At 37.8% G+C, this 26743-nt stretch overlaps 1 protein-coding gene across 2 annotated transcripts in view; it reads left to right on the plus strand.

Moving 5' to 3' along the window:
* The window catches only part of LOC130231535 (serine/threonine-protein kinase Nek9-like), a 34517-nt gene extending 26559 nt beyond the window's left edge, over window positions 1-7958 (plus strand). For both annotated transcript variants that reach the window (XM_056460877.1, XM_056460876.1), the window contains 3 exons: window positions 3212-3295; window positions 3502-3556; window positions 6497-7958. In XM_056460877.1, coding sequence (XP_056316852.1) covers window positions 3212-3295; window positions 3502-3556; window positions 6497-7540 — 1183 coding nt within the window. In that variant the 3' untranslated portion in view covers window positions 7541-7958. The remainder of the gene's footprint in view (window positions 1-3211; window positions 3296-3501; window positions 3557-6496) is intronic.
* Window positions 7959-26743: the final 18785 nt, after the last annotated feature.

Genomic DNA, 26743 nt, shown 5'->3' on the forward strand with positions numbered 1-26743 from the left:
CAGACAACAAGAATTAGCGAACAAAATGATGGTGATATGTTTACAAAAAGTGAGGGTAAATCAGAGATTACAAACTCTAAAAATGTTTTTAAAAAGTTTTCAGTTTCAGCTGGTTAGGTCAATCAACCTTAAGTAGACCAACTCAGGGTTAAGCGCGCACATCGCAACTATAAAAAGGCATTATCAATGGAGAGCAGATATTACGAGTCACCATGGCAATATATAAAAAAAGAAATGAGCATTTCTTTCTCCAGCTGAACTTGATGTGCTCATGCAAAGTTATAGCAAATATGACCATATATTTAAAAAAGCATCACCACTGTATCAGTGAAACAGAGACAGTTAGCATGGGAAAACAACTGCTCAAGTTAATTTTACATCTAAATTATTTGAACATTTAAGTATATTATAATAGTAATGTAATGTGATTTTGAAGTTATTTCAGATGTAATTGCATTAAATGACATAAAATAGGCTACTGCATAGTTTATGCAACAAATTTGACAAAATAAGAATGCAGATAACCTGAACTCAATGTTTAGTGGAAATGTTTAATCAAAGGTTCCCACAAGCTGATCAGTTTAAGGTAAAAGTTTTTAATAAATGTAAAAGTGCACTTGTGTGTCTGCCTTTATTATTCATCAACTTGAGGTTGATATGACATTTAGAATGTCAGCAGTACTAAAAAATAGTTTTTAAAACTATTAATCTCATTACACGTGTAAGGCCAGTGAATTTAAGCTAATTATTATTTAAAAAAGGACAAGCCATTCTCATACGTGACTTTGTTCTTTGTGTGACTGAAATGTAGTCAATAGCCGTTTCCATCCAAAATGTGAATTAAATGTATGTGCAAAACTGGAATATCTCATAAAAGACGTGCGAATAAAGCAGCGTTTCCATCCAACGAGTCAAAGAGAACAAAATCGTCACTTCCTGATTAACTGGCGCCAAATATCAACAGTAAAAACAGAATTTACTGCGGTAGAAGAAGCCGCGTGAATCTTTTCTTTATTTAATAAATTACTTTCACCTCAGAGGACAATGCTGACACACAACAGAACAGAGAAGGAGAGCAGACGCTCTTGGAATGCCCCAGTTATATGCTCTGGAGGTCATTAATAATATAATAACATTAATACTGAAACGGTTAAAACATTTTAGAATGACCATAACAACATTTCAGATGCACTACAGTGCGCACAGCCTGCTGGTTTGTCCATTCACACATTTTCATCATCATATCTCTTACAACAAACTTTTTTTAATGCACATACTTGTTTTTGTTCGCTAAAAGTGTTTCCATCGCAGTTTTTCTTATCGAATATAAAGTTGATCCTACTCGGTTATACGTGTTTTTTTTAATGCATATTTTCAAAAAAAGTTATGTGCATCTTGGCATTTCCAACCAACTTTTTATGTGAATATCCAAAATGCACATAAATATAGGTGGGTGGAAACATAAGGCTAAGGCCAGAAATACCGCTTCGTCTTCAAAAAAAAAGAGGAGGAGACGGACAGAAACTCTAAGTTTAGAGAATAAAACCTGCTCCTGACATGGTTAGGTTCACAGAGTAAGTGACCATGGTAACTGACTCTGAGTTAAAGTTACCTTTCTTTCAGAAACAGGCTTGACTTACCTTCCTTTCTCCAGTTTGACAAACCTGCCATTTTGAAACGGAAAACCCAGAGTTTCTCTCATTTCAGGGTTTTCACTTAACACTTTCCTTTCTGAAATGAGGCCCTGGTGTATCTAGACAAATGTTAATCTACATGCTGACATGTATGTCATGTGATGTACTTATCTACCAGTCTTTCTAAACTTACGAGGAAACATGAGGATAGGGAAAATATGGTCACACAATGGTAAGAACAGACAGTAGCAAACGTGAACAACAACAAAATGTAAATCAAATAAATACAAACAATGCTAATAAACTTGGATAACAAACTATCAAACACTAACAAACCACAAAAGCAAAACAAACGAGCCAAAATACAAAGATCAAGGAATCAAACAGTGAGTCAAGAGCTGCGTCCCAAATCACATACTTATGCACTATTCTACGCCATTTTGTAGTCTAAAGAGTGTAAGAGTGTTCACACTGAGAATAATAAGTGCACTTCAGTTACACGGATGATGCACTCATTCAGCCGGTAAAACGAAGTGTGTAATGATGGACACTTTACGCACTCAACGACCACTGCTTTGTTCACGTAGCGGAAGGGGCGGAGCTATCGGTCGCACATGTTGGATTAGTTTATTTATTTTGGATGGTGAAAGCAGTTTTCTCTGACGAGAGTGATTATAGCGATGGTGAATACGGTTATACTCATGGCAGGTATTATTTGATAGTTTGGTCCTTTATTTCACTGATTTGGCAACCGTCAAACATCATCAGGGAAACTGTTTAAATGTCCGCTTAGTAAAAAACCATTAGTGTTCCATTTGGGACGACACTACATACATATACTATGCTGTTGAGTATATAAGTGCATAAGTACATAGTGCATGAGTGCATAGTGTATAATGTGCCATTTGAGACACAGCTAGAGAGTCTGCTCCTGAATTGCTTCTTCTTTTTCTTCTGCTTCTTCTTTTTGGTTTAATGGCAGGTGGCAAACCTGCTTAAGGTGCATTTCCACGACCTACCCTATCTTGTACATTGAGCTATTTAAATTGGATTCCGATGACACTTAACTGATGAACCAGTCAATAATTCTTGACCCTGCATGAATATAAGCCTGTTGTTGGAGACCCCCAAATCAAAATATGACCTTTTATAATGCATAATAAGGGCTCTTTAACTGGCCATAGTGTGTGTGTGTGTATGTGTGTGTTTCCCAGCACTCAGGGTTGTATATTTGGTGTTGGATTGACGCTGAAAGAACATCTTCTGTGTAAGACATACGCTAGAGTAATTGATGGTTCATTCAGCTGTGGTGACCTAAATCAAGGAATATTATTAGGCCAGCTTTATTTTTATGCACTGGTACATCATTGCTTCTGATTTGTGGCTGTGCTCAATGTACTCTCACTTTCTCATGCCGAGTGCCAGCATACTGTTTTACATTTTCCTGCTGTAAACTGAACAGTTTTAGTTGCCAATAATTAATTTTCACTGCATCCTTATTGGATATATATTTTGTACTGTATCAGTTTATGTTTATGCCGGTTTTAATTTTTACAAAACATTCACTTTATTTCCAGTGCTGATGCATACGCCCAATCAGTCGTTGGAGCAGAACTCTATGTTAGCCCGGAAGTGTATAAGAAGAAATATAACTTCAAAAGGTATCATTTCATTAAACACAGATAAATGCTGTACTGAGTATAAGTACTGAGCATAAATAACGTTTAGTAAAGTTATGATGTGTTAACAAAAAAATTATTTTCATTATTGAAAGTTTACAACTGCTAATGATTTTATTATAAAACAATGCATTTTCAATTAAAATAAATACAGATACTTGTGAACCTTTTTAAATGTATTACTTTAGTGACATATGGTCATTGGGATGGTTGCTCCATGATCTCTGCATGCTGGACATATGGGTGAGTGTATTTTTATTTTCTTCTTCTTTTATTAAATTTTTAAATATCACTATATTATGGCCATTAAGACACACTGCGGCTCTTTTTTATTTGCTTTGTCAACAAACATACAACAGTCTGGTAATTGTAAGGTCTTGTTTAGTCAAAACTTTAATTGAATTACAAACATGGTATAGATTATGTTTTTAAAATGTAAAAAAAAACTCAGCAATGAAATGTAAAATAGATCAACATACAAAAAAAGAAAGAATTAATAACAAAGACATTTCTGAGGTAAAACCCGTCTTACAGTACTTTATCGTGGTAAAGTGAAGTTGGGCTGTTGAATTCTTAGAAAATAATGCACACCTGATGTGTACAAGAGGTGAAGCAACAAGTGTGCACTATTTTCTAAGAATTAGAGACCATAATCAATTATTCTGTTTCTTACACCTAAACACATCGTTCAAATATTGTATTTTTTAAATAGTTTTTTGTCCTCAAACTTCTCCTGTGTGTAACACTAATTTCTTCCACATCTCCTCCAAAGCCTTCTGTTGTGTTTTGATGTGATTTTGACTGTTGTAGCTGTGAAATAACTTTCAATTATTCAGCATAGTTAGGGAGCTGTATAGCACTCAAAACTACTGTGTATTTATATGCAAATAACAGCACACCTCAGAATAATCATCAGCCAATCACATACAAGCACTCAACAGATCTGTACTATAATTTTAATTAAGGCATCTCCTGTTTTCCCAGTTCTTCCCAGGCTTAATTTGCATAAAATAAACTCTCCACAAACTGTAATGGACTAAGCTACTTTTTTTAAGCCACGGCCTCCTGAAGCAATCATATGTTTCCATGGCCAATTGCATTTTTTAAACTTACCCACTTTCTTTGGAGGCCTGGTAGCTCACTCAGATTCATAACTGTTAACTGTCTTTACTGATAAAACCATACCTGCCAACACTCCCATTTTTTTTTCGGGAGTCTCCCGCATTTCAGACCCATCTCCCGTTTTGTTCTGTCTCCCAGAAAACTTAAAAGTCTTCAGTTCATGCCGCACATCAACAAAATCTTTGTAATCTTAGGTAAAATAAAATTACTGTGCTGTTTAAACATTGCTAAATAAATTGAAACGTTTTATCATATTATATTGTTAAATTATAATATTATTGTTGTTTTATCCATTTTTATGTTGTGCTTTGACCAGCCTGATCTAACGAGAAAAGTATTTTACGCTTTGTCAGTTTAGTGGCTAATTCATACGAATTCGTACAAGTTCAGTCGTACGAAATTGTACGATTTTAAAAAGGCGTGTCACCTAACCCCACCATCATTGGGGGATGGGCAAATCGTACTAAATTGTATGAATTAGATCGTACAAATTTATACGAATTAACCACTAAATCAAAAAGTTACGAATTGCTGTGAGATTTCGTTGGTTTTGACACTCCTGTTATTCAGTAATGTTTAAACTGAACATTATTTTTTTTTAGAAAAGATTGTAAAGATTATTGTTCATTTGATACTGAGCCTCTGGGATGGACCATCACACAATGGAAATGTGTACTGTGGTCAGATGAATCAACATTTCAGCTATTTTTTGTAAGAAATGGACGCTGTGTGCAAAGTAAAAAGGCATCCTGCAGACTGCTTCCAGCAACAAGTGCAAAAGCCAGGGTCTGTCATGGTTTGAGGTTGTGTCAATGGTAATTTGCACTTCTGTGATGCACCATTAATGCTGAAAAGTGCATAGAGATTAGGGAAACTTCCAGATCCACAAACCTCATGAGCCTGATTGTGGGCCTGTGAAGATGGATTTGTGATTTAGTGAACTGGTCTGTTAGGGATACTCAATGGTTCAGGTCCAACTTATTCAATGGGAACTTCATAAGCTGTTTGTGATCAAGGGGGTCTTTTTTTTCCAAATAAGCTGAAGCGAGCATAAAACTATTCCATAATGCTATATTTCAGGGCACTTTGATACAAGATGTATGTACATTTCAGGGAAACTGTTTCACAATACACTGGTGAAAATGAAAGGAATAAGTCACATGCGCCAGTGGCCTCTGGCAAGTAAGGTAAGAGTAAGAACCCCTAACAAAGTACAAAGAGAGAAAACTAGCAGTGCAAAACAACCCATATTAGTTCACCTAGAAATGTGAATGAGATAAAATGCACATGGGATGCTCTACCAGAAGACTCTTGCAACCTTTCAAAACCTACACAAAGATTACAAGGAAGCACATAGCCATTTAGAAACAATGGGCATGAGGAAGATAAGGGTCAAGTTTAGGTGTTAAAAGGTTACAGGCCAAAATATGTGGTACTGAGTATGACTATGTTGAAGATTAGTTGGTTCAGGATCACAATAAGCACTTTGTGGGTCGATTTTAAGAGGCTAGGGGTAAAAATAAGCCCTCTATGGCACTGAAGTAGATGGTCAGGACGCCTATATATCCAAACCTAGCCTATGGACAGTTTTGGTGCCTTACCTGTCATTTTAGAAAACAAAAATATTACCATAAGTCTAAGCGATGGGTGTACATTTAGTGAGGGTAATGCCACTTACCTATTCATCCAATGGCCACTTATTTATACTTGTACTGTATGGCCTTATCCTGCAATTTGTAATTACTATGTCAAGATGACAGACAGCCTGACTGCAACCTCTGGTATAAACCCTAAAAGTTGTTCAACTTTTTTTACTATACCAGGTAAAAACACAAATAAAACTACATTTCTGACATTTACAAAGTTTAACATATACACACACACACACACACATACATATATATATATATATATATATATATATATATATATATATATATATATATATATATATATATATAAAAAGAGTGAAATTTCTATTAGTTAACATTAACCTACAAATACCAGCTGCAATTGAATTGTTTATTGTTCATTCAAATTTTTTTTAATCTTCCTCTACAGGCAACCATTACACAGCGTCGCTTGATACATGCTCTCAGCATGACAGGAGTTCTTCCTCAAATCTCAGAAAGGTACTCACAGGAATTACGGGAACTGATTAAACAAATGCTCAGCTGTGACCCTAAAGGCCGACCTTCAGCTGAAGACATTCTAGCAAAACCATTCCTGAAAGAGGCAGTCATTAAAAATAAGCGAATTCCAAAAGCACTAGAACAAAATTCAAAAACGTCCATCACTGCCTTTGTTTCAACCTATCAGGAACACTATAAAAACTTTGAGGTTTTAGTTGATGAGTGGGGAAAAACAACAGATTCTCTTGAGGAAATACATTATGGTACCACAGCAGGCAGTCTGTCAGGAGCGGTGATTGGGACAGCAGGAGGAATCACTGCAGTGGTTGGTGCAATTCTGGCACCTTTCACTTTCGGAGCGTCTCTGATTGTAGCAGGAGTTGGTATTGGAGTTGCAGTTGCAGGTGGAGTAACAGGTGCTGCCTCCAACATTACCAATACAGTAAAACAAAAACAACTCGGTGAGAAGATTGAAAAACTGAAGCAGGAATATGAAAGAGTAAGCACACCAATTCTTAATTCACTAAAAGCACTGAAACGGTTAATGAGAAAAATCACAAAGTTTCATGATTTTGTCTCAAACTCAACGTTTGTTAATGTACAAATGTCATGGAGGTTAGGCAGGACCACAGTAACCGGTATCACTCAATTCCTTACTCTTGCAATGCTGGCAAGTTTTGGCAGGATTGCTATTCACTCTGCCAAAGCTGTTCGAGCAGTAGCAGCAGCTTCAGGTGTGTTGAGTGGAATCTTGGTTATTGCTGACGTCGTCTTCATAGTGAAAGACTCCAGAGAGATTCACCAGATGAGACAACAGTGGAGAACAGATGATCCAGAAAAGGTCAAATCCAATGTGCTCAAGTCGATTGCACAGATGAGGAAAACACACAAAGAGCTCTGCAATGTCTTAGAGGATGTGAGAAAAGCTAGAGAGGAGCTAAAAGAGTATATAGAAATGGACAGGGATGGTTAAGACTGAGACAAAGATTTAGAAAGTTTAAACAAAGACTAATGCAATATCATACTATTTTTCTGTGAACTTGAGTAAAAAAATGTTTTGCAGAATTTGACCTAAATATGTGTTGTAGAACATAACTGCGTTAGTGTAGCAGTTTTACTCTGGTTGTGTGGTTTTTAATAAGACGACAGCAACGTTGGTGGTCTCAGGTTTGATTTATTTTGCAAAAACAGAGCACAGTTAATATGCTGAAAAACGGGTCTCTCTCTTTTCCACTCAGGTTCGCATTAGCAGAGCGAGAGAGCATGCAACTAACTCAGTCAGCGGCGGATTCAATACTGAAGATAGATACATTAATAATAACAAACAAATTGACAAAAACAAAAGGTAAAAGAAAATAAATACAAATAAATAGACCACAAAAATTTGCAGTCAAGACCAAACATTATAGTATACATCAGATAACTTGTAAAAGGAATATGTTTCACTGGTCACTAAATTAGTGAGCAATAGAATGAAAAATAGTGTCAAACATTAAAAATGATACAAAAACAAACATTTAAATTGCAATATAAAATAAAATACATTAATATCCGCAAAATTATATTGCTTTGCAAACAGACCTCATTTTACACAACTCGAGTAAAACACAGAATCAAACATCACTTAACAAAACATAGTAAACATACCTGCAAAAACAGAGCAGTCAATATGCTGAAAAACGTCTCTCTCTTTTCCACTCTGCCAATTAGAAAGGAAAGTCACTTTAAGCACTCAAAATGTGATTATCAACATTCATTCTCGATACATCATAGCTTTATCACATTTATACATCCATTGTCACATGAATTAACAGTGATCTCATTAAATACGCTTGAAAATCCTTACCAGGCTCGCATTAGCAGAGCGAGAGAGCATGCAACTAACTCAGTCAGCGGCGGATTCAATACTGAAGATGGCGCTGCCTGCCCACACACCGCATGAGTTACTGTGTGCGTCACTAATATGTGCTCTCCATAAAACGTTCGCTAACATGCTTCCGCATAGAAAACTTCTCTACCAAAACTATATACAGTACAATATAGTTATGAAAAGAAAATATAAAACAAAAGTAATTTCAAAAAGTAAAGTTTTAATGAAGTTCACTAACATAACATATTTTATACTTATTAGCCCAGCTACATTAGTACACTAAACACACTGATAATAACAAAAACAATCAAAACACTTAGAGTGGTTTTCTTCTGTTGTTTTGGTGCTTCTTCATATCAAGACAGAAAAAAATCAGAATATAAAATATAAAAAAATCTGGGGCCGTATGAATCAAGCCAGCTGATTGGCCACCCCAGCTAAAAATATATATTTTTTTCTTTTTATTTCCTATTGGCAATTGCTTACGCTGATTGACAACCCATTGTCAGCTTTTTTTAAATCAAAGATGACCCAAAAACAAGAGAATATTGTTTCAAGATAAAGATGAAAAATTAAATATGATACTATAAGTTTTACACTTTATCTTAAAGTTTGCGTGCCGAGTAAAGTATATTATTCTCTGTGTAAGTTGATAAGGTTTTAATATCAGATATTCGGATTAGAGAGGTTGATTCAGAATTTAGTCTAACAATAGTTGCATTTCCATTGGCCTTCAAATTGTGCAAATTTAAAGTTCTGAATGTGCTTAATTAATCAAGAAAATGTTGTTTAAAGACCAAATTGAGCTCAAAATATGCAGTACATTACATGTTAAGCAAGTTAGAAATGCAATAAATGCACTTTGGACAATAGAGGCTGGAGCACATTCAAGGATTCACACAGCATTAAGGAATTCAACCACAGTGTGAGATGTCGTGGTTTATCTGAGGTTTTACCTACCAAATTTTAAGACCTGCCAAGGACCATATAGTTTTTAATTATGTTCTGATATGTAAAACCATGATACACAATTGTTTATCCTAAATTCACATGACTGTGTATATATCAATGAAAAAGTATCTTTAATAAATGTCAATCAAAATGTAAAAAATAATAATAGTAAAAATAATTTTGCACAAATTTTGTAAATCAGCTGAGAGATTTCATGAGTAGTGCTTAGTCATGATCCATGTACCAGATTTCACAAGATTTCTTTAGTGAATCACCTTTAATAATGCAACTAGAACAACTGCTGTGTTTATGGGGCTGTTTACACAGGATCACTGTGTTTTTTTTTTTTTTTATCTGATAGCTATCTAATCTTGAAATGGGAAGGTGTATATGCCCTCCAAAACCCAATCAAGACAGATATAAATCCGATAACTCAAAGCACTTCAGAAGGTGGTCTGAGAAATATTCCAGATGAAACTGGACAGGTCTAATTGGATCTGATTGTTGAAAACGCATTCTGTCTCGTTTATTCTTTATTCTTGTTTTGGTGGTTGAGTCTCCAAATGCAAGATCATTAAATGCAGTTCTTGGCTCGACACGTGTTTTTCAGACAGCCTGTCAAAATGATAAAACAATTTAGATTTTTACACACAGCAGCGCTCATTATTGTCTTTTTCAGAGCAGTGGACCAATCAGACAAACTTGGATGTGGGACAAGGGTTGTGTGCTGCTGTTTATGGTTGTAAGTTGGTATGAAAGCAGCAACACATTAAAACTGTAAATTTGTCAATTAGCCTATTTTGACAGTAATTAAGGAGTCCATCTAGTGTGCTTGTGCTGATTACTGGAACACATGTGGTGCACAAAGCCTCTTGCAGCCTACATATAAAATCATCTGAATGCTGAGTAAGATATATAGCTCATGTTTCTGTAAATAACAGTGCTAAAGTATTAAAATGCTGTGTGTGTGATGCTTCAGTTTATGTAACCTATGTAAGTTTAAATTTTCAGGATACCTCACAGAAAACAAACTGTAGTGGTAATTTTGCTTACAGCACTTCAATAATAAAACCAGAAATAAAAAACAGTTTCGACATTTCCCCATAGTGGTTTGTGTTGTCAAATCGATTGCATCATCAAATTCTGCACTCCTATTGGTTCTTGGTTTGATGCTAGTCATCGCTGAAATCATACTGCACGAACTTGTCTGAAATCTTCTGAATCTGCCTAAGGGAAAATTTGATTGCTCTCAGTGAACATGTCAAACCAACAATCAAAGACCACCGATTTTAGCTTAGGATTACCAGAATATTTTTTGATTTCCCAAATTTGTCTCAGACAGCCAAACTGTGGCTAAAATCACACATGTGGACAGGGCTTTAGACTGCACACTCTCTAATTATGCTCATTCCCTCATTAGTTGGCTCTAAGGGTCAAATAACAAAAAATAAAGTCACGAATCTTGGTGGTATTCAGATATGAGTTTCAGTAGTCACGTCAAAGCAGTAAGTAAATCGGCATAGTTTCATCTCAAAAACTTTGCAAGAATTAGATGCCTTTTTCCAGTGATGCCACGTTTACACTAATTCATTTTCATTTTAAAACAGTATTTTAGAAAAAAAAAAACAATCCCTGTCCACACTGGCATTTCATCTAGCGTTTCTGAAAAGCTCTCCATCCACACTACACCACTGAAAACGCACATCACATGATCACACACGCTCTCTGGCATGCGCTGAAAGCATCTTGAGTGTATTCTCACGTCTGAGCTCCAGGCAGTCAGCGGCAGCTCTGAGCACACCCGAACATTGGCCAGTCCATGCTGAATCTGCTGCTAGATCTCATCTCTCTGTAGTTGTTAAACACAGGCTATAACTCATCTTGTGTAGTTAAGCACACATTGCCAAAACCACTCAGTGAGCCTAATGTTTCATATTTTTCCAACCCAGGCTCATTCTGAAATCGTACCTCCACAGACGTTTCTGGCGACTGCGAAATACGTCCCAGCTGCTCGTTTTTCTGCAGTTTTTGTTTTTGCAAATCCGCCAGAGGTCGCCGTGTACACTTACGTTAACCCACCAGAGGCCGCTGTCGACTCACTTTTTGACAGACATTCTGACTGACTGACCAATTTTATCGATTGACCTGCCCACCCCCTTCCCTAAACCCAACCAACACGTTTCAAAAGCAATCCAAAAAAAATAAAAGCCCTTGTCTGACTTTCTCACTTGTTTGTTTTATATTTTGGATTCTGTTTTTATCTTACCTGCTTTCTGGAACCGCTCTTCACCGGACTCGAACCCCCGTCTTCGTGGTCAACTCCTCTCTGCATCTCAAATCCGCCGACGGACATGGCGCGCTAACGGGACAAACTGGTTGCAGCCGGAATGCCGTCCATACGGAGGTAAGCGGTCAGCTGGTAAGTGCAAAAAGGAGAGGCGTCACACCGCCCCGTAGCGTTCATTTAAAAAAATGAAATGCAGCCATACGTACCTCTGCCAACGTAATTTGCTGTCTTCAGAAACGTCCGCAGGGCTACGTTTTCACAATGAGCCTGTGTTGTATTTTTCAATAAAATGAAAGGAGGCAGTTATTAAGCTGGGTTTTGTTATAAATTTGCAAACAGTGTAGATGACGGTCATATAAATATGTACATGATGCCTTAACATTTTTTATGTCTGTTATGTTTAATATGTTTTTATAAAAAATAAGAGAGACAGTGCTTTATGCCATGTTTTCATTTTATTGTTTAGATTAGAGATGCCCAAAGTAGGGCACACGGGCCAAAGGTGGCCCATTGTAACCTTTGCTTTGCCCCACCATCCCATCTGAGAAGAGAGTGAGAATGATGGAGAAAGTTGGGGAGAATGCCTTTAACAGAGATCCTCATTTCTAATTTGACGTAACCTTTTTTTGTTTGCTTGTTTTATTGCAGAGCTAAAAAAAGCTAACTGAAATTAAATGTTGAAAACTAAGTTTTTAAAATGTAAATATTGTCACTCAGATGACAGTCAATGAAGAAGACATCAGAGAACAAATCAAGGCAAAAACGAGTGTAATTCTATTCTGTAATAAATATGTGAAAATAGTTATATATAAAGTTCATTATGGAATGTCATGTAAAAAATGTACTGTATTAGTTAATATAAAGCAACATTTACTAGTTATTTTAAAATATTAATAAATAGATAAGGAAATTGTACATGGCAACTATATTTACCTTCGGCCCACTAGCCTCAATCAAGTTTGGATTTTGGTCCTTCATAAGAAAAAGTTTGGGCATCTCTGGTTTAGACAGTAAAATGTAACAGGGTGAATGATGCTATAAAAGTACACAGCAGTTACATTTAAAGATTTAACCAACGTGTCTTCACATCCTTGGGCATCCGTTATAAACTTGAGAAGTCTGAACTTACAATGAAAGGATGAACTTTGTGTACTTGATGCTAAGAAACGCCCAGATCAGGTAGTGAATGTTTGCAGCCACGCCTCCGTTTTTATTTATCTCCATTTCCCCCCTGACATGGAGCAGCAGCGTTTTAAAACCAAAAGGCCTCTTCAGCATTTCCAAAACTCTCTGGCGTAACCTTAGCGAAGCATATGCATTTTAAAACTAAAACTTATCAGTGTAAACGGGGCATTAGAGAAACTTGTTGATGTTTTTATCAGCAGTAGGGTGGATTACCATAACGGCCTCTTCATTGGCCTTCTCAAAAAGACAGTCAGACAGTTGCAGCTAATTCAGAATGCTGCGGCCAGAATTCTGACTAGAAGCAGGAAATCAGAGCACATCACGCCTGTCCTCAGGTCTTTACACTGGCTCCCAGTTACATTTTAAAAGTATTATTACTGGTCTACAAATCACTAAATGGCCTAGGACCTCAATACATTACAGATATGCTCACTGAATACAAACCTAACAGATAACTCAGATCTTTAGGATCAAATAGATTAGAAATCCCAAGAGTTCAGTCAAAGCAGAGTGAATCGGCTTTCAGCTACTAACAGCGCCCCCCGCTGCTGGAATTAGCTTCCAGAAATGATCAGATGTGCTCCAACATTAGGCACATTAACATCAAGACTGAACACACATCTGTTTAGCTGTGCCTTTACTGAATGAGCACTGTACTACTTCCAATAGATCGCACTATTGGGTCTTTGTTTTCGTTTTCATTCTTTTATAGCCTCCTTTAACACATTTTAATATGTTTTTAGTCTTTGTTGCATTTTATTTTCTTATACTTGTCTCTCTTTTATTCTTGTTTATGTAAAGACATTGCTGCAGTTCCCATACAATTTTTATGTATGGAGAGAATTGAAAAGCACATGTTGCTGGGGAGTTCAGGTGTCTTGTGTTTGTCTAAGGTAACCGAAATGTGTATATTGCAAAGTATGAAGCTGATTGGTTAGTTCTTGTTACATGACTCGCGGTGCGTCATTTAGAAAAGTTACTTTTAAAGTTTGTCTGAAAAGAGATGTTTTCATCTGGGTGCACTTGGCATACGCACATGTGCTGCCCTCAATATGTGCCCGCAATCCACGCGCCTCCATTGGAAATGGACTTGTGTGCATAAAAGACGCGATATAAGAACGGCCTATTTCACGGCAGCATCAAAGGTCTATGATCTATGCATGACAAAACAAATCTGTGAACACACACAACTACTTCTGACATTTGGTCAAGCAGAACATTGGAGCCTCGAGTTTGATGGCACGCATGTGCGCTCTCAAACTCGCGTGCACACATTTGTTTTGCCATAGGTCTGTTCTAGAGACAATTTGTTACAGCTTTTCTAAGCGATTTTGTTTTATGTCTGTTTTTTATCTTATTGTTTTCCTTTTGAAATGTCTCAGATTCACACTGTAAACACAGCTTCAGTCTGTCTGTGACAAAATTATGATTAAAATCGAAACCAGAATATTGTTTAAGTAAACCGTGATTGGTTTCTTTTGCCCATATTGCACAGCCCTATTATGAACTGAACATAACTTTTTAAATGCATCTAAAACCTACAGTTAAATGAAATCTAAATAAACAAATAAATACATAAATTCAAGACACTTGATACATTTCAAGCTGATATCAAAATTTGGCTTTTCTTTCAAAAATACTACAAAATGTTGTGCTTACATGATTTATTGTTTAAAAGAAATGTTTTTGGCAAAAATAAAAAATAAAAATCCTATCAGCATTTAGACAGCATCTCTCTACACGTATTAGATTTCAGTGCTGCATTCTCTTGGATATTTGATTTTGAAAAATATATCTGCATTAATGCACTGCACTGGCATGGTTTAAATCATACCTGTGATGATTGTCAATTAGTATATGTAAATAAAGAGATATAAGATAGATTAACAAGGTGTACCACAAGGCCCAGTTATTGGACCATTGCTTTTCACATTGTATATGCCACTGCTAGGAGATAACAACAGGAGATAAAAACACGAAGTAACATTTCAGTTTTAATTTTTTAAGATAAGATGGTAAGATTTTACAGCACTAAGCATCATTTGAGTTCATAAATTACAGAGAAAAAGTGAGCATCATACATTACATGACTGAGATACCCCAATGACTACTTAACTAACTGTTGTTATTTTTTTTAAACATTGACTAACATAATGCACAGAAGCCAGAACTTCATTTTGTTGTTTTATTCAATTATATTGGATCTTATAAAACATTTTATTAACCTGTTAGCCAGCACCCACGTATGAGGATTTACACATACCCAACTTGAAATAGTAACAGTTATTGACCCCAGTGAGATACAAACAACCATTAGATATCATTGGAAAGAAGAGACTTTGACCTTTCACTTGTCTATCTAGGCCACAGGTAACAATTCCTGTTACTGGAGGGTCGTAGCTCTGCACAGTTTAGTTCTAACCCTGCTCCAACACACTTAAGCTATGGTCACACAAGGCTTTGTGTGTGCGAAATTCTGTCGTATGGCACTGTGAAAAGAGGAGGGGTTAAACAAGATGATTAGACATTTAAAAAAGCGAGCGATTGCTCCATGTTTTAAATTTCTGTCCAGAGAGGTCCTGTTTTGATCCTTGATTGATCTCACGCAGTCAAGTGATACGATTTCACAGGTCAGAGTTCTTTGCACCGAAGCAACATGCGAAACTTGACGCATGACCTTGTGTTTCCGGTCTGATGCATTCGTGTGCGTATGAATGGAAGTCTATGGGGAGAAAAGCCCAGTGTGACCGCAGCTTTACATGCAGGTTTCAAACAAGCCTGAAGAACTTAATTAGTTTGATCAGATGTGTTTAATTAGGGTTAAAACTAAACTGTGCAGAGCTGCGGCCCTCCAGGAACTGGAATTGACACCTGTGGTCTAGAGTTTAATTCTAAAATATATTAAAAAAGTTATGCATGTAAAAGTAACAAGAAAGAAAAATTGTACTGTGTTCAATATTTATTTTTTCATATAAAAACACAGGAAAATATCCTTGTAATATCCAAGAAAAAAAATGCGTTGAAAGCCAAGTGTCTCATGAGTTTATATTCCAAATGCGATGAAGATAGCATGCAAAATGAGATTTCCTCAAACAGTTTTCTGAGACTGATCAGTGTCCTTCTCACCCTCACTGTCAGAGGCACTTTCTCAAAAAGGACCTTCCCAAACTAAAACAGTTGCTGAATAATTTGGTCTACGTTCACGGTTTAGGCATCTTTGGTAAGAAGACATTTTGGACTTTACTATCCATCATCTATAGTCTATAATGCTCAAAATGAAAAAAAGTTATAGATGCTTAAGAAAATAGAAATATTACACCTTTCAATCCATATTTTCTAATTTCACATAAAATAGGCAAAGCACATAGTGGAATAATCCATACTGATATACACGTAAATGCTTATAAACTGTAACCTGAAAGTTTTAAAAGTTTATTATTAGATATTCTATGGACTGTTGAAATTTTTGATTCTGATTGGCTGGAAGGTGTGCAATAAAATTGTTCATGCAATGCCCATGAGCAGCAGTGTTATTAGTTTAACCAACAAAAGGGCAAAGGTGGCACAATTGTAGTCTAGGATTTAAAAAATGCTGGTGAAATAAGCTTTGCTGTTGTTTTATGAAGTTGTTTTAAACTGGTTCTTTGCTAGTTATGTGCTGGTCTTGACATAACCAGCAAGAGCCAGCACATGATCAGCAGATAATCAGTTTAACCAACTATGAAAACCTACCTTACCAGCATAAGATGATTTTTTTTTTCAGCAGGGAAATCTTTTCATTTTCAATCAACATCATCAGGAGGCAAAAAAAAAAAAAAAACGCATGCAAAAAAAGTTGACAATTTAACCACACTCACCCATAGATCTTTCTTTTTGAGTTTATTGGATGGTGGCAAACTAGTTGTTCGGGATCATACTGCCACCTGCTGTAAAGGGGTGTGTAACTTCCTCTTCTGGTGGATGGCAGACCAACTTAAATGCTGCATTCCTGCCACCTATTGGATAGGAGAGTGGAGTGCATAATGTAGAAAAAGCATGAAATCAAAGAAAATATGTTAAGAATGGAAGGAATGAGATTTCCAGGGGAAAGAAAAGAAGGGGGGGGGGGGGGGGGGGATAAATGATAATTACCAAAAAAAAAAGAGTTAATAAATGAATATATTTATATATCCTTTATTTTGCTAAACCATTCTAAAATTATTGTAATATATTTTTTGTTGTTTCAAGTAATTAATTAATTGATGTATTATTTTGATTTAAGCCATTTCCTAACAAGTCTTGAAGTGACAGATTATTTATAGCATATATACCTAAGACTTGGACTCTGTTTTTCATATGCAACACATTCTGTAATTCCATGCTCTATTGTTTCTGTTTGCCCACACTTATCACAATAACCTGTCCTATGCTTTCCTATTCTGTACAGCTACTGATTTAAAAAACAATGACCAACACCACATCATTCCTTCTATTAGCATACTTATTTCTAACAACACCCACACTTTGAATACAATGCATGTGCCTACCTTTAGCTCCATTATCCCACTCCCTCTGCCATTTCTTACCTATTTCTTTTGCAATCATGCCTTTCATTTCTGACTTGTATTTCTATTTCTATTTGTGTATGTTTTAATGCTTGTTTAGCAAGTTGGGTGTGTAATATCACAGCTTACTTCAGTTCATTGTGTAAGGAGGACACACACATTTACTTGCGCAGCTCTCTTTACAGGGACTTCCCATTGCTGTAATGGTGTCTACTATACACACTATATATTCTCTCCCCATCCCCTAACCCTACCCCTAAACCAACTCTCACATGAAAAAATCAGTTTTATATTTTCGACATACTTCATTCTGTCTGATTTATGACAAATAAAATGTCCCCGCAAGGTCAAACATTGAGTCCATAATATGAGGAATACAAAACACACACACAAAACAACATACAGTGGACATTATTTTGTAGTATTTATATTTTATAATCTGTATCTTTAAGAAAAGTCAATAACCTTTACTACTTACATCTGCTTTCTCACACATATCCAGAATCCCCTGAAAACTCAATTCTCTCTCCAGCTCTTATAACACTATCTGCATTATTTAATACACCTCATGATGTATGCTCAACATATTCAGTGAGATTATAAACATAATATTTGTCTGTTATGCATTCCTCATTTAAAATGTTGATTTAAGTCCAGCATGAGCTACAGTAGTCTAACTCTTGAGGGAAAACACTTCTCCCCCCTATAATATCCTTCAAAAGCCTTCACCTTCATTGATTTCTCTATATTGTGCCTCCCTTTGCTATCTGTGTTACACTTCATTTGCCAAAAGTTCTCAGCTGCTGTTTGGTATTGACTTTGCCTCACCGTTTCTAAAGGGATCATTAAGCATCTCATCGTCTCTTAATTTAAATGCATTCTTTAACATTAGAAAGTTCTTTAGATTAGAGGGTTGATTATAAAAAAATATTACATTTATAGTTTCAGCTGTCTAAATATCACGATTTTAACATATAAACAGCTTAGAAAAGGGCCTATTTAACATTAATTAGTATCTGTTATCTGTAATCTTATGACTGTTTAAGCAGCAACTCATCTATCATTGAGATTAATGATTCAATGATTCAATTATCAATTGAGATTAAAATTCAAACAAAAGATAACACAATAAAGCAAACATAAATAAAAAAATATTGTGTTTGTTTCAATGTATGTGAAGGAGCCATTTGTATACTTTATTTAAAGGTTTGTGTTGTTAATTTATATATACATATATTTTTTTAGCAATTTTAGATGCAGTACATACAAGGGCAATAACAAAATTATATTGACATCAAAACAAATACAATATAAGAAGAAAAGAAAAAAAAATACAATTATTCAAATAACAAAATTTAAGTTTTTAAAAAAATTAACAGTTTGCGTTGGTATTTTTGTTTCATTTATCGTGCATAGGTAATGACCTATTTCTATTTTAAAGTGAGTAAAATTAGTTTTTTTTCACTGGCCATTTACATTTATGAATAAAAAATATCCATATATAATGAGCAGATTAACACTATGCCTAATTTGTGTTGTTAATCTTGATTTCTTTTATTTTGGAGATTTGCACCCCCTGCAGGCCAGAGGAAGCTTAAAAGGCCTGGGTGTGGCCGACTGGAGAAGGGCCTGCTGGGAGCACATGGTCTTCAGACCTTACCTTCAGTGTTTGTTGGCCAAAGTTTCTGATTATGTTTATTTAATATCAGCTTTATGTTAACTTGACAATAAACAGCAACAAAGGAAGACTTATCAATCCATGTATTATTTTCTAATTATTGTCTAAACCCCTCAGCAGACCCAAGATGTGACTAATATGAAATTTCGATTAAGGATAGTCACAGCAGTATGGTAAGCATCTAATATGTCACCTAAGGTCAATAAATAACAAAAATATTAAAGTGTTTAAGCCGCCTTTCCACTGCACACGACATTTGGACACGACTGTCAGAATACGCCCCCTTGTGGCAGTCGCACAGTATTTTCAGTTCTGACGTGCACCATGGGAGAGAAGCTGTTCTCGCAGTGTCCAAAATAAACGAGTGCAAAAGCAAGAGCCGTTATTCTCTGTGCGTTCACAGTGGTTGAAAGAATGAATGAATACTAGAAACTCATAGACCGCTAAAAATATTGGAGGGAATGTGGAGACAACTTAAAAAAATTATATTTTTATTACTTTATTACTTACATTTATGAATAGAAATGTTTTTTGTTATTATAGACTTTCCTAATTCAAAAAATAACCAAAAGAACTAGTATTTCTCATCTCGCACACACGGACGTGCTTATACAACACTGGAATACATCACATCCGGACGGCCAATCGCACACGGTCTAGTCGCAGGACTTCAAATATTTCAACGGATCCGCAGCTCAGTTCGGATCCGAATTTTCCGCATACGAAGATGATTGGGATGCTCCACGCAGCTCCTGGACTACTCTCCACTGGAAATGAATGACTTTCGGTCTGTCGCTTGTCGTTTGCCGTGTGCAGTGGAACGGATGCTTTAGTGTTTTATACAGCAAAGAATAGATGGAAAATGGGATGGTCACATTTATACAGCAGGTACACTATTGGGTTAATCTTACAGGGAACGACCACAACATGCAGTTTTCAAAGTTTACAAAAACAGTAACACTTTATATTTATTTGTTTTATTAATTTTATTTACTCATGTATCTTATATCTTGCATGCTAAATGAAAGTGAAACTGCAGGAGTAGATTATGCAATCTTTGGATAAAGTGATCTTTGGTCCAGCTTTATTGTGGGACTTTGATTTCTTGTCTGTGTGGAAACTTTTATGATGGAGATAAAGATGTTTGTCCAGTGCGGTTTTACTTTCACTGCTTCTCAATCAGCATCAGCTCCTGAGGTCATTCATCAGTAGATCATGTGCATGAATGTGGGCACTGGTAACGATTCTAATGATTTTTTTTTTTTAAACTCCACTCTCTCTCTATATCATATACTACTATCTGCATTATATTTTATACACCACATGATGCATGTTCAACATTTTCAGTGACATTATTTTTCAGGTCTTTTCAGCAGCTCAATAAAAGTATATTAGGCCTACTTTAGGGCAACTCATCTATCGCTGAGATTAACGACAGGAGATAAAATTCAAAGACATCCACTGCTATCTTTTAGGTAGACTAGTGTTACTTTTTCATGCTCTTTGACAGGAAAAGTGACTGCTGTTGCACATTAAGCCCTCAGGTTCAGTAATTCTGCCACAGTGAGCAATCATAAGCTAACCTCTGTTACACAGTCTTGTCAGTAAGATAACAGCTGACTGTTCCTCCTGTGTGATGGCAGTTCCCCTTCGGCATGGCAACTTCAATGCTATGTGAAAAAAACTTCCACTATGGGGATTTCATTCAGAAAAACAATAGTCTGAAAGAGTATGTAAACGGGCCAATGAAATGCCAATAAGTTGGCAGTGTCAGACTGCGCAGCTGATGCTCATTGCAATCAATTTGGCACTATAAGCACAGCACGGGCACAGCTGAGGCATCCTTTTCACTTCAGAGACTTCAACAGCCTTCTGAGAGAGTCGATGAGGGTTCCTCCAGCTGATTTGCAGAGAAATCTTCCAGAAAGAATGGACGAGAGCGGTCTCCCAGTCCAGAGTGTGGTACATGCGGCTGGAGACGGTCGAGCTGGGTTTCTCCCTTGCCTGGCGTTCTTTAGGTCCGGTCCTCCAAGAGCAGTTTGTATAAGTTGCACTTTCCCTAAAAGAGCAACACAGTTATGCAGCGCGTCTTTTTCAAGATGTCGCTCCAACTGTGCGATTCTCCGTGAGACGGGTCGCGACGTGGCTATCATCGGTGACTCCATCGTGTGCCACATCCGTGCTGCTTCCTCCAAAGGTAACAAAGTACGCACTTTCTGCTTCCCTGGTGCCTGAGTTAAGAATATTTCTGCACAGATATCTACTATCCTGAGCCCTGCCGAGAGCATCAGTGCTGTCGTCCTCCATGTGGGGACGAACGACACCGGGCTCCGGTGGACGGAGATCCTGAAGAAGGACTTCAAGAGCCTGATCGAGACGGTTCGACGCACCTCGCCCGCCACGCAGATCATCGTTTCCGGACCGCTTCCTACCTACCGCCGAGGAAATGAAAGGTTCAGTAGACTTTTTGCTCTGAATGAATGGCTATTAACATGGTGTGAAGAACAGAAATTGCTAATAATTGCAATCTTTTCTGAGACCGTCCTAGGCTTTTCTGTGCTGACGGGCTGCTGTCGGACAACATCTCCAAGACACTTCATTCTATCCGACTAGTAAGTAAAAATTCACAAAATTCATATTTTAGCCATATAGACTCTTGTTCGTCCCACCTAAATAACAGTAATATATATCTGGCTAACCCCATAGAGACTGTGTCTGTTCCTCGTAATATTAGATCAAGAAATAAACGTACTGTGTGCTTCAGAAATAATCTATTAAGAATTAAACCAGAAAAAGGAAAAGTGAAAATACAAGTTTCATGAAGCTTGGTCTCCTAAACATCAGGTCACTAGCACCTAAAGCACTCATCATAAATGAAATAATAACAGATAACAATCTTAATGCACTCTGTCTCACTGAAACCTGGCTGAAACAAAATGACTATATTAGTTTAAATGAAGCAACTCCTCCTCCAGGATTCTTATATAAACATGAGATTCTTATTTAACACCATCGCTAAATTAACAAATAATCAGTCATCTTTGGTTATTTTTATCATCTTAAAATTACTAAAATAATTGCTACCTGTTCTAGGAGAACCTCTTCTTAACGTTATCAACTCTTCTTTATCTTTAGGCCATGTTCCAAAATCCTTACAAGTTAGCTGTTATTAAGCCTATTATTAAAAAACGCAACTGGACCCCAGCAACTGAGCTAATTATAGGCCTATTTCAAATCTTCCATTTATATCTAAAATACTAGAAAAAGTTGTGTCTGCTCAATTATGCTCCTTTCTGCAGACCAACAATGTTTTTGAAGTGTTTCAGTCAGGTTTCAGGGCTCATCACAGTACAGAAACTGCATTAGTGAAAATAATCAACGATTTGCTCTTAGCTGCTGACCAAGGGTGCATCTCGCTATTAGTTTTACTCTATCTTAGTGCTGCATTTGACACCATTGACCACAGTATCCTCATAAATCGCTTAAAGTCTACAGGTGTCCAGGGACAGGCTCTACAATGGTTTAAGTCATACTTAGCTGACCGGTACCAGTTTGTGAATATTAATGGACAGCCTTCACAAGTCAGCCCAGTAAAGTATGGGGTGCCTCAAGGATCAGTTTTAGGCCCTTTGCTGTTTACAATATACATGCTACCCCTGGGAGACATTATTAGAAGACATGGGATCAGCTTGTACTGCTATGCAGATGATACTCAATTATATATTTCAACTAAACCTGACGAGACGTCTAATCTGTCCAAGCTAACTGAGTGTATTAAAGATGTTAAAGACTGGATGACCAACCATTTTCCTCTCTTAAACTCAGACAAAATAGAATTATTACTTATTGGGCCTAAATCCTATACACAGCAGATCTCACAACTTGACCTACAATTAGAGGGATACAAAGTTAGCGTTAGCTCTACTATAAAAGATCTGGGTGTCATATTAGACAGTAATTTAACTTTTAAAAATCATATATCCCATGTCACAAAAACTGCCTCATTTCATATAAGAAATATCGCTAAGTTACGAAGTATGCTATCCATCTCAGATGCAGAAAAGCTAGTCCATGCTTTTATGACTTCTAGGCTGGACTACTGTAATGCACTGTTTGCTGGCTGCCCAGCATCCTCAAAATGCAGCTGCCAGAGTTCTTACCAGGTCTATAAAATATGATCATATCACCCCAATTTTATCCTCCTTAAACTGTACACCCCACTGTATCCTCCAAGTACACAGCTTTGCTGTGCCATTCTCCCTAACACGGAAATACGTGTGTTTATTCACTCTGTCAGTAAAGTTCCCTGCCTGGCGAACCCTGCAGAGATTCCTCCGAGGCCCCCAGCATCTGACTCAGTGGAGGAGTCAAACATTGGCCCGTTCCCTCACCACTAACCATCTTATATTCATATGCGTACTCCCCCTTCTCAGGGCTAGTCCATATGCTCTTCCGCCACCAGGTCTCCCCACTTGGGTAGCAGGTGATCTCCGCAGCATACTTCCTATCGGGACTGAATGCTTTTCCAATGTACTGTCGTATTTAGTCTAGGCTGGACTACTGTAATGCACTGTTTGCTGGCTGCCCAGCATCCTCAAAATGCAGCTGCCAGAGTTCTTACCAAGTCTAGAAAATATGATCATATCACCCCAATTTTATTCTCCTTACACTGGCTGCCTGTTAAGTTTCATATTGAATTTAAAATATTGCTTCTTACCTATAAAGCTTTAAATAATCTAGCTCCTGTTTATCTAACCAACCTTCTGTCTCCCTACAATCCAACCTGCTTTTTAACATCTCAAAACTCAGGGCTCAAAGTCGAGCAAAGGAGGTTGAGCTTTCTCATTTATGGCTACTAAACTCTGGAATAGCCTTCCTGATAACGTCTGAGGCTCAGACACACTCTCGCAGTTCAAAACTAGATTAAAGACCTATCTCTTTAGTAAAGCATACACTCAGTGCACCACTTAGCAGTATGATACATGAATGTGCTCCACACAGGTTTCTTCATCTCGTTTATATACACTATGAACAGCAACTCCGCTAATTATTCTCTATTTCCACCTGGGCATACTCATCCCGACACCCTCAGATCATGCAGCGCCACTGATTCGATCCAAGACCAGCGACGAGATGATCCCAAGGTTTCATATCCTGGACCAGGCCGTATCCTGAGCAGCTACTATGGTGGTCATGGAGAAATGGAGAGCATAAGACTGATTCCTGTGACGCTCCAGGGACAGACGAATCTCCGCTGAGGTCCAGCTTCCAGCCTCCGGCACTTGGACTGCAGCTCTGCACAAAACGTATGGCCAGTGGAGAAATGGTCATGCCCATCTGAGCCTGGTTCTCTCAAGGTTTTTTTTCTTCACCTTCGCCAATTGGTGAAGTTTTTTCCTCGTCGCTGTCGTCACTAGCTTACATGGTTCGAGATCTGTAGAGCTGCGCATCGATGGATTTGCTCTTCAGTGTTTGGACTCTCAGTAGTGATTATTAAACCACACTGAACTGAGCTAAACTGAACTGAACTTAAACTTTGACAAGTGAACTACACTGTTTCAATTTACTATGATATTTTATGTGAAGCTGCTTTGACACAATCTACATTGTAAAAGTGCTATAGAAATTAAGGTGAATTGAATTGAATTAAAGTGGAGTCTGTTCACTGAATGGAGCGTCTCTCGCAGAGAAGACCCCTGAACTTGCCAGAGCAGCGTTGTGCTTTCTTTCCTCTAAGAGAAGCTGGAGAGCAGGCTGCCGCCCTCCACACTCAAGGTTTACGGGGCTGCCATCTCCGCTGACCATGGCTGGCAGCACCGTGGGTAGGCATAACCTCATCATCTGATTCCTCAGAGGTGCAAGGAGAATTAATCCACCCCGCCCCCCCTCATGCCCTCTTGGTATCTCGCCCTCATTCTCATGAGCATGTGCACAGATCCTTTCGAACCACTCGACTCAGTATCTTAAAGATTTTTTTCCCTGAAAACAGCTCTGCTGGTCGCTTTGGCATCGATTAAGGTCTGGGACCTGGAGCCATTTTCGGTCAGTGACTTGTGCCTGGATACATGCCCAAGATTCCTACCACACCGTTTAAGGACCAGGTAGTGAGCCAGCAATTGGTGCCCATGGAGGAGGCAGACCCAGCCCTTTCATTACCATGTCCAGTTTGCACCTTGCGTATTTATCTGGACTGCACTCAGAGCTTTAGATCATCTGAGCAGCTCTTTGTCTGTTATGGTGGTCGGCAGAAGGGAAGTGCCCTATCTAAACGTGATGTGATCTCCCTCGCTTACCAAAGCCAGGGCGAGCTGTGTCCCCCAGGAGTTCATGCACATTCCACTTGCAGCATCACATCCTCCTAACAGACAACCATAGAGCAGCAGGCTGGGCGACACCTATTACATTTGCAAGGTTGTATAATCTGCGAGTGGAGCCGGTTTCCTCAAGGGTATTAGGTAACCTTTGGGGATTGAGGAAACAACTCGGTGAAGGTGTTGAAACACGCTTGCTGTGCCATTCTCCCTAACACGGAAATACATGTGTTTATTCACTCTGTCAGTAAAGTTCCCTGCCTGGCGAACCCTGCAGAGATTCCTACGAGGCCCCCAGCATCTGACTCAGTGGAGGAGTCAAACATTGGCCCGTTCCCTCACCACTAACCATCTTATATTCATATGCGTACTCCCCCTTCTCAGGGCTAGTCCATATGCTCTTCCGCCACCAGGTCTCCCCACTTGGGTAGCAGGTGATCTCCGCAGCATACTTCCTATATGGACTGAACGCTTTCCCAATGTACTGTCGTATTTAATTCCTAGAAATTATCTAGACACATTTGCGACACCCAAAAAAAATATATCTAAATTTGTAAATCTTCTGTTGAAGTGGTATAAGTAAGGGTAAGGGAACACGTTGAAAGATCGCGCCTCTGGTGATGCAGGTGTGCTCACGCTCTCTTTGCCTGGCATAACCTCTCATCGGAGGCGAAGGTAAAGTTCAATCATTATTTCCCCATAGTGGAAGTTTTTCCACATAGCATTGAAGTTCCCCTCCCGAAGGGGAACGCTCCAGTTACTTAAGAAACCCTCTTTCCCTGAGGGGGTAACGGAAGTGCTATGTTCCTTTGCCATAATGACTGTCCCTGTTAAGCTGTTAAGGTTAAAGTCTCTTCAGCTAAAAAGGATGCCTCAGCTTTGCACAAGCTGTGTTTATTTTGCCAAATTAATTGCAACGAGCATCAGCTGCGCATGCTTACGCTGCCAACTCATTGGCATTTCATTGGCCTATTTACATACTCTTTTAGACGGTTGGCTTTCTAAATGAAATCCCCATAGTGGAAGTTTTTCCACATAGCATTTCCGTTCCCCCTCCTCGAGGAATGAGGGTTACTTTAGTAACCAGAGCGTTCTCTCCGGTCTAAACGCCTTGATATTATACAGAGAGATTTTGCAGTGTGTGAAATTTGCTGTCTCGTACATGATACATAGTGCTTCACTACGATAGCTGTTGATAATAATGAACACTTTTGTATTATAACACACAGCTAACTGCCCCTTCCCCCATAGTGTAAATGTTTATGATGCACTTTTTGTTAGGTTAGTATTGCTTAATTGTCAATAAAGAAAAGTGAGAGGAAAATAGGAAAACTATTAGGAAACTTTGTG

The sequence above is a fragment of the Danio aesculapii genome, chromosome 7, assembly GCF_903798145.1.
Source record: "Danio aesculapii chromosome 7, fDanAes4.1, whole genome shotgun sequence".
Classification (NCBI taxonomy): domain Eukaryota; kingdom Metazoa; phylum Chordata; class Actinopteri; order Cypriniformes; family Danionidae; genus Danio; species Danio aesculapii.